This window comes from Cynocephalus volans, chromosome 1 (genome assembly GCF_027409185.1).
Source record: "Cynocephalus volans isolate mCynVol1 chromosome 1, mCynVol1.pri, whole genome shotgun sequence".
Classification (NCBI taxonomy): domain Eukaryota; kingdom Metazoa; phylum Chordata; class Mammalia; order Dermoptera; family Cynocephalidae; genus Cynocephalus; species Cynocephalus volans.
In genome coordinates this window covers 14,580,764-14,590,352 of record NC_084460.1, presented here as the reverse complement: position 1 = coordinate 14,590,352, position 9,589 = coordinate 14,580,764, and the positions used below count along the sequence as shown (strand labels likewise).

The 9,589-nt window shown below is 45.5% G+C and overlaps 1 protein-coding gene across 3 annotated transcripts in view; it reads right to left on the bottom strand.

Moving 5' to 3' along the window:
* Nucleotides 1-8,944: 8,944 nt before the first annotated feature.
* SEL1L2 (SEL1L2 adaptor subunit of SYVN1 ubiquitin ligase) overlaps nucleotides 8,945-9,589 on the bottom strand; it is a 53,061-nt gene continuing 52,416 nt past the window's right edge. For 2 of the 3 annotated variants that reach the window (XM_063075235.1, XM_063075243.1), the window contains one exon: nucleotides 8,945-9,064. In XM_063075235.1, coding sequence (XP_062931305.1) covers nucleotides 8,945-9,064 — 120 coding nt within the window. Of the gene's footprint in view, nucleotides 9,068-9,589 lie in introns of all 3 variants that reach the window. The other variant, XM_063075226.1, reaches the window with a different exon arrangement.

Sequence of the window (9,589 nt, the reverse complement as noted above, 5' to 3'; positions counted from 1 at the left end):
AGTTGTGAGAACTTGCTCAACCATCAAAATAGGCTTCCCCATCCTAGCTTGTAAAAGCAAACCGTAGTGGATTGAATTATGTACCTCCCCAAACTCCTTGAATTGTGATGCTTGAATTGTGTTCCGCAAGTTTTATGTATTAGAGACTTGGCCCCCACTGTGACTGTTAAAGAGGGTGGGAAATCCTATTATGGTAATTAGAAGGTGGAGCCTTGAAGAGGTGATTGGGTTGTAGGACCATGCAGTAGTGAATGGATTAAAAATGGTTGTCAGGGCGTGATTCTGAGGGCTTTAAAAGAAGAGAGTATGTCTTTGTCTCTCTCTGCTCTCTCTGCTTCCACCATCTTGCAATGTGAGACCCCTCGTTCACTGTTGCCACCACCAGATGGACTTTGGACTCCCCAGCCTCAGAAACTGTAAGCAATAAATTTCATTTTCTTTATAAATCACACAGTTTCAGGTATTTTGCTACAAGCAACATAAACAGACTAATACCCAAACAAACAAAAAGTCCACTATTCTTCTAATACTTTTGTAGGTTCATTTATTACATTGAAATCTTTGTCTGTCTAGAATTTATTTTAATATAAATTGTGAGGTAGGGATTTAAATTTACTTTTTTCTGATGGGCTACTCTACAGTACAATACAATTCTATTTTTTTTTTTTAAAAAGATGACCGGTAAGGGGATCTTAACCCTTGACTTGGTGTTGTTAGCACCACACTCAGCCAGTGAGCGAACCGGCCATCCATATATGGGATCCGAACCCAGGGCCTTGGTGTTATCAGCACCGCACTCTCCCGAGTGAGCCACGGGCCAGCCCACAATACAATTCTAAATAACCTACCATTTCTCCATTGATTTGAATGCCACTTTGTGTATTTGGGTCATTTCTGGATGTTCCATTCTGTCTCAATCAAATAGCTTAATTACCATAGCTTTGTTTATTTATTGGGTAGTTTAGCTATTTCCACTCATTGATCTCCTTTTCTAGAATTGACTTTGCTATTCATCTGTGCTTATTTTTCCTTATGAACTTTGGAAGCAACTGGCCTAGTTTTAAAGTATTCCCTTGGTATTTTTACTAAGAATGTATTATATTTAGCCTTCTGGTCAAGATGACAGAATAGACGGTCCCCAGTGTCACTCTCACCCACAACTTAACCAATTTACAACTATAAAAAAGCAACAACAGCCAAGCTGGGGCCACTAGAGCTCAGGGGAAGAGGAGGAGAGACCTATGGAGTGCATGAAGGTGGGAGAAGCCACAATGATAGAAAGAAAAAACCACTCTGACTGTTTTGTGGCACAGCCGCTTTAAGGCTGAAGCTGCTGAGCACATGGAGCAGGAGCTGGCAAAAGCCACACCTGTGCCCTTCAGATGGAATTGCTTGGAGGCGGCAGGGGAGAAGAGGGCCTTGGTGGCCCCCAGGACAGCAAGACCACTAACATATGATGAACCCATTACCAACTTACACGATAGGCTTTTAGCCAGGACATGAACATCAGTTCTTTGGGCTTCAGGAGACTTTTCTCTCCAACCTCCCACAGGTAGGGGTCCCATCCTAGTTCTGAAGTTGCGCGTGTGCTCACCATTGACCACTTTGTGGCTTTGGAATTGTAGACTCATCCAATCCTCTAATTTTCCTGAGAAGGAAACCAGGGAGGCCAGAGAGGTGAAGGGACTGAGGCCACAGCATTATTCCTGGTACATCCAGGGCTGGTGCCATTCACTGCTTCTCAGCCCAGAATGTACATCTCAATAATGGAGTTGTAGGAATTTCTGGGTGATAAAATAAGAATGCTTTTTAGACTAGGCCAGTTGATAAAATAAGACTCTTTGAGCCTTGGTTTGGGCTGAGGCCCAAAGGAGACGAGTGGCCCCAAATTATAAACTGAGGGACTGGATGTCTTGAGTTGGGATTTGCAAATGGGTGAGGGTTAGGGGTAGTGTATTTAAGGGTTGAAGTAGGAGGGCGGAGGCAAAATTTTCTTGGAGTTTTTTGATTGTTGCTGCATTTCCCAGGGGTAGGGAAGACAGAGCTCTTCCCTCAACTTCAGCCAAAGAAGAAGTAATAACAGAGTTGCTTAGAGAACTTGATCGGTGGCTTCTAGAGTTTGGGAGACATAGTGGACTGGGTGTGACAGACACCTACTGAGAGGCCGCAGCCCTCCACCTGAGGAGAGAAGGGGAATGAGAGCAGGAGGGGCGAGAGAGACTAGCTGCCCTCAGGGCTAGCTGCACTCACACGCACAGCAGGGGCAGGGTCAAGTTTCTCCCTGAGGAGCCGGCCTAGAGCTATCTCGACAGGAGATGTGTATTAGTTTCCTATTGCTGCTGTAAAAAATTACCACAAAACTGGTGACTTAACACAATAGCCATTTATTTCCTCATAGTTCTGGAAGCCAGAAGTCTGAAATCAAGGTGTTGGCAGGACCACACTCCCTCCAGAGGCTCTAGCGGAGAATCCTTCTTTTCCTCTTCCAGCTTCTGGTAGCTGCCGGTGGTCTGAGCTTGTAACAACCACATCACTCTTATCTCTGCTTCCTCGGTCACAATACCTCCTTCTCTTCTGTCTTTGTCAAATCTCCCTCTGCCTCTCTCTCATAAGGAAACTTGTGATTGTATTTAAGGCCTACCTGGAAAATCTAAGATAATCTCCCCCATCTCAAGATCCTTTACTTAATCCATTTCTGCAAAGTCCTTTTTTTTTTAAAAAAACATATAAGGCAACATTCAGGGATTAGACATGGATATCTTTTGGAGGCCATCATTCAGCCTAGCACAGGTAAGGAGTCCCATCTGAGGCAGTCTGTTGGATGGCCCAGTGTGTGATCAGGGCCTTGGGGCTCAGGAGACCTCGCTCATAAAGCAGATGCTTTTATTGCCCATTTCTGATTTCAGCTGCAGCTGTGGAGGACCCTTCTGTGCATGCTCAGACTCCTGTTAACTGTGCCTAACACTAAAGGAAGGCACAGATCTTTCTTCTACCACAGAAATTTCCTCAAAGCCTCTTAGACGCAGCCTAGAGAGGGTGAGTGAGTAGTTAATGTACCCTAGGAGCAATCCTCAAACGACAGAGAAGGAAGCTGGTGGGTAAGTGCCATAGCCTCCTGTCTTTCAGACAGACAATTCTGGGAAGTATCGTGTAAACTTTTCAGGTCCTGGTAGACTAGAACCCCCACTGCCTACAGCAGGACCTCAATAACACATCTTTTTTATGGCTTTTCCTCTTTCCCTCTCCCTCACTTCTGAGTCCTGGGATCAACTCCCAAATGAGCTATTTATACACAAATTCTTGTCTCAGGCTCTGCTTTGGGAGATCCCAAACAAGGACAGAAGTTCCCCAGCAGGGAATCCCCAAGAAAAACACAAACGTGCTCCATGGGAGTCAACGTGGTGAACATTTGGTGGGAACCTTTGCAGGATTGCTTCTGTGCCAGTTTGGTAAAATCATTCCTATTCCTTAAGTCACCTTCCTACCACCCCCCACTCCCTTTGGCCTGGCTAGAGGCAGGTAAGGTGGGGAGGGGGAGCAAACAGAGCAGAACTGACCACTTTCCACACTCCCATCCCCCCTCACTCAGGGTTCCAGGCAGAAGCACGCCAGCACAGCCTACTTACTGCATTCCATTCTTTTAACACACTGCTTACATTTGCCAACCCATTTTCTCTGCTAGCATGTGCATTTCTTCTAAAGGCAGAAACTGTTCATCAGCTAGCATCATAATACAGTCATGTGCATTTCAGTCAACAGCTGACCACATATACAACAGTGGTCCCATAAGATTGCAATGGCTATTCCATATAGCCTGGGTGTGTAGTAGGCTGTACCATCTAGGTATGAGTAAGTACTCTCTGATGTTCACACGACGATGAAATCACCTAAACATGCATTTCTCAGAACGTGTCCTTGTCATTAAGCAACATATGACTGTACTATGATTCAGCTTTTAAATATCCTCTGCTGATGGTTATATTATTCTGAAGAAGTAATCAGATCATTGCACAGCATGTTTATAAAGTGGGAGGAACAATCTCACCTCACAATGTCTGGGAGAATGAAGTGAGCTAACTCTAGGAAAATGCCTGGCACATGGTGGATGCCTAACAGTGGGGTCTTCTCTCTTTTACACCACACTTTGCAAGCTTCCTGAAGGCAGGGACCACTAGGGCTCCTTTTTATTTCCTAGGTTCGTGGCAGAGTGCTTGGGACACTGCAAGTGCTCCGTGCATTGTTGAATGGAAGGGCAGGAGGGTCCAGAAGGCTCTCAGTCACTGCCCCTGATGCTATGGGTGCCCTGCCCCAATCCCCTCAGGTCTTCCCATTGCCGTTGGCAGGCAAAGCTACTAACTGCAAGCACCTGCCTCTGTTTGCCCAATGGCTTTCTTTGCTGGCTCCACCCACCTGCATGGAGAGTTAGAAGTGCAGAGAATTAATGAACCCATTAAAGCACCCCTCAACCAATGACTGCTGGCAGTGAAACCAACTCCCAAAATGTTAACCTCCTAAACTTAATCTCAGAGTCTTAAAGATGTTTTTTCAGGAAGCAGGAAGACCCATTTAGAAGAGATAAAATTAGCTATAACCAGCTCTGACTACCAATCTTGAGACTGCGACCACAAGATGACCAACTGGTGAACTTTTAATGTCAGAGGCCAAACCTTCTCTTCTACCTATAATGCCAACTCTGCCATTTTTTGTATATGCGACCCATGAAGAGACATGAGAAACCTTTAGAGCATTACCTGAATAATAGGATGGTTTGGAAGGGTTTTTCCCAAACGTCATTACTGAGCCTGGCACCTCCCAAGGCTAAGATAATAGGAGGGCAACTTTGATGTTAAAACTCAAAGCTGGGAAGGAGCAAATGCTCTTTTTTGCATAATAAAGTTTAGGAGATACATTAGCAGAAGACAGACTATCACAGTGCAGAGAAGTGTGATTTATGTATTTGATGCATCCCAATCTAGAGGCTAGTCCACAGTGAGGGCTGCTTTCCCCACTCTCTAATCCAAGGATGTACAATTTCCTGTCCCCTCTTATCCAGCAGCAGAGCCCATGCTGAATACCACATCCCACCAGGAGGACCTCAGCCAGGGGGTCAGGCAGAGGGCATGGGTTTACAGGGACTGTAAATTTGGGAAGGGAAAGTGAAAGGGGGGGAGGGGCTGGGGTATGTCTCCCACCCCTGCATGTCAGGTGAAATCCTGAGACACAGGAGCAGAGCCTGCACCTAGGGTGCTCCAGGTGGTGAGTCCCAATTATCCTGGGACTCTGCACCTCTTAGCTCATGTCACTTGAGTCAAAGCAGAGAAAGAGTTGAGCAGTTTTCAATTGTGTGTGTGGTGGGAGAGGGGGGTATGAGTGTGCCTAGCTGAGGAAGAGAGGAGGACACCTTTCCCTCCCTCCAGTTACCATCAGACACTTGATTTTCTTTAGTCTGAAAGATGGAAAGACGAAGAGAGCCCAGCATGGATCTGACTAGAATGTCCAATCCTTGTCTTCCAAGATAAGTAGCTCGGTGCCTAGACTGCATTTTTCTTCTGCTATTTTTTGCACTGGAATTTATATAACCAGTGGTACGTTTTTAAACAGTGATATTTGCACTAGGTTAAATATGGCTGCAAAGTCTTTGCTACTCCTCCCATTGAGAGGTGGATTCTCATGCTTGATCAATAGGACATGATGGAAGTGGTGTTCTAGAACTTCTGAGGCTCAGTCTTAGAAAACCTATGGCTTCTGCCTAGGTTTCTGTGAACGGTCTCTATGAGAGTTCACAGAAGAAGCCATATAAGAAGTCCAGTTACTCTGACATGCCAAGAGGTCACATGCGACATGTGGGCAATCTGCTCAACAGTCACAGCTGAGACCAGCCTTCCAGTCATCCTTGCCAAAGTGCCAGGGAAGCGAGTGAAGCTGTCTTAGACTCTCTAGAACAGCCCGTCCACCAGCTGAACAGATCAAGTTACTTCTGGGGATGCCACGTAGAACAGAAGAATCACCCAGCCACGCCCTGCCCAAATTCCTGACCCATGAAATGATGAGGTAAATGATTGTTGTTTCAAGCAACTAACTTTTGGAGTAGTATAGAGGAAAGAACCTATTTTGGAGTTAGATCTGGTCTCGAATTTTAGCTCCATTATCGATCAGCTATTTGATCTTTGCTAGCTACTGCCAGCCTCAGTCTCCCCCATGTGAAGTAGAAGTAGTTCTATCTACATCTTGGCCTCATCATAAAGATGGAATGAGAAAACAGCGAGAAATCAGAGTCTGGCTCATGGCGTCTGCTCCATAGTGTTCCTTTCTCCCCCTCTCTGCCTCTCCACAGCCTCTTCTCTAGGGTTTTCTGGGGCTCCCGGAGTGGGGAACGCAGCAGGCTTTAGCACCCACCCCTGCTTCCCTCGGGACTTCTTGCCCTTCTCTCTCTCCTCCCGCCACTCTCTGCCACACCAGGTGAAACCCACCATTCAAGACCTGGGTGAAAAGCATAGGATTCTAAAGGTGTGCTCCTCAGAAAATGACTCTGGACCCCTGCTCTAGGGGAAAAAAAAGTTTCAACTGACTGGACTTTTAAAAAATGTGTTAACTTAAACTTGCACTGGAATTTATGTAACCGCTGGTAGAACCCCTACTTCAATTTAATGCAGAACCAGGGAAGGAAATAAAAGGAGGAAAAGGAATTACACAAAATAATTAGAAAAATAAATAAATAAATGAAAAGCTGCCTTGTAGTCCGCAGGCTATAATTTTTTATTTAAAAGCATCAGAAGCAGGAAAATGAACAAGGGCTCCATGTGCCCAAGGAGTGGGTGCAACTTTGCCACAACCAGACAAATCAGCGGCCTACAGGCAAAGGCCTTTCTCCCTTGGCCAATCATCTTGAAGCTTCCCTGGTGCCAGCAGGTGCCCATCTGAGCACCGTGGTGGAGGGGACTGCTGCAGTGGTGGCTTCAGAGAACAGTCCCAGAAATGGACATTTGAATGACTGAAGCCCCTGACCCACTCCAGTCTTCAAATCCTGCTCCATTTCTCACATTTACTTGGAACAATTCGCTGAAGTGGAAAATTCATGAACTCATGCCACCCTCCTCCTGTATGTGAGGCAGTGTCCTAATCTACACAGCAAGCCACAAAAATAGTCTTCCTTTCTTCCTTGCCTGCAGCAATTTTCACAAGCTTTACCACCAAGGAGCTCATTTCTCAGCCGGCCTTTGAGCCATGACTCGCCACTGCCCTTATTCTCATCCTTGATGTGCTTCCATTCCAGACCCCTGTGAGACAACTGCACGGCCGGCCTGTCTGTTAGGCCCTGACCTGAGATATGGATGCCTGCTCCTTGTATGAATTAGGCTGGATCCTTTAGAAGTGAAACTCCCTAATAAGGCAGGGTCCATGTCTAGGAAGTTCCAAACACTTGTACCTTAGACACACCTGGATCAGTTTGTGGACAGATAAACGACTGTGGCTGGTATATGTATGTGCTATGTTTATAAAGCACCTTTGAAGTTAGGTTTATAAAACACCTTTACTGATTAGGTTTATTTAAGCCTCACAATTCTCTAACAAGGTAGGAGTTAACCCCATTTTATGAAGGGAAAACAGATTTGGAAAAATTCTGCCCAACATCACAGAGCAACTGAGGGACAGAGCTAGACTTCAAGTCCATGTTGTCTGGTTCCAAACTCTATGCACACCCACCATGTCATTCTACTTTCTGATTATGATTGACATGTGAAATGAACTTTTCTTGTCCCTATGTTGGATTTTTAAGTAGGCGGGCAGAATCTTTTCCTAGTCAAGCACCCAGCATTCTGTCTGGAGAATTCACTTCAGGGCACTGAAGTTACACAGATTGTTGTCAAGGCAGCTGTCCCCCCATTCCAACCTATTTGCCATGTATTATTTAAAGGATATTAAAAGTTACCACTTATGGAGCTCATTCTAGGTGCCAGGCCCTCTGCTACTCCCTTTGTATACATTATCCCATTTAATCTTCATACCCGCTCTCTAAATTAGGTATTATTCTTCCCATCTTGCAGATCAGGAAACTGAGGCTCAAGAAGTCAAATAGCTAGAGCATAGTGCAGCTGGGATTCAAGCCTGGTCCTCAACCTAAGTCATGGGCCGCTTGCACTCTACTTGCCCACCTCTGTCCTGCAGCTCTGGGCCCCTGATCTGCCTGTCAAGGGAGCCAGAAGATCTGGGCCTTTTAGCTTCTGTCCTAGGACACTGGTATCATCCCCCTCTGTGGGTGCTCCAGGGGGGATCCTCCAGGGAGAACAGATTCTGATGCAGGATGAGGGGAGGAATACAATGCTGGAAAGGTCCCAGATGGGTTTGTTCACTGCACAACTCCTAAGGAAGTTTTCATAGAAAGCCCCTCAGGAAGGAGTCCAGGTCAGCCCCATTCCCCGCTTCCAGGCACAGCACGCCACCAGGAGCTGTTGCTCATTAGGGCTACAGGGAGGCCCACAGGGTCTTTCCTCCAAGATCTATTAGTACAAGATGTTTGTGAAGTTTTTGTGTTTATCATCTTCTAAGGAATCTGAACTCCTGTTTTCCCAAAACTCCCGCTTCTCCTCACCTCAGTATGTCTGTAGGAGCCAAGAAACCCATTTTGTCCCCTTGGAGAGGTTGATATAACAGCATGAAAATGAAAAGTCTTTATCTCTAACTCAGGACTAGATCACCAAGATGACAAGTTTGTAACAAAGTCTTAGGTGACTAGTCCCAGGCACCCCCTAAGTGGCCCCCTCAACTAAGCAGGAAGTCTGAAGTGGTTTCTCCAGGATGGGCATAAAGCTTTGTCCATTTTCCATCACAGGCTTGAGTGGGAAATCTGCAGCAGACTCTTGATTTGGATAAGGAAATTCTTTATTTAGCTAAGATATCTTGAAGCAAACTGGTTCCCAAGAGCATGTTTTCTATGACCCAGATCCTATCCATGGTGATTTCTAAGCAAGAAGATCAGCATGGCGATAATTAGTCCAATGACAAATAAATCCCAGTATGGTCCAAGGGTGTTGTCCAATTTCATCCATTTCCATCTCATTGTAAACTGCTGGCAAGAGACAGTCAGTCAAAAAAATCCAAGCCTCCCACTCCACTCAAAACCATCAACTCCACCGACCCTCCCCGCACCATTCGCCTTGCTTCCTTCAGTCTTAGAAGACATAATCTTTGCTAGCTTACGGCTCTCACAGGGGGCTTAACTAGCACCTTTAGAATAACCCCAAGATTTATGACATTTAATTTTTACTTTCTTCAAACTGCAGCTGTTTTTGGTACCACTTGCCACCTGCCATCTGCTTACCAGTCTCACATATTGATGGCAAAAACTATGTTTTGAACAAGTATATATAGTACATGTCACTTAGCTTAAGGCTTTGAACATAGTATGTGCTGAAAAGAATATCTGCCGAATGAGCTCATTGGTTGTACTAGGAAGTATCAACACATACTCAATATAACAAGCAGAATTGCTCTGTATGGTGAGTACTGTAGAAGACTGAATTCCACTTATCAAAGGAAAGCCAGTTCATAAAAGACTCCCCTGGTGGTCCTCATCACTTTGTCCCTAAGA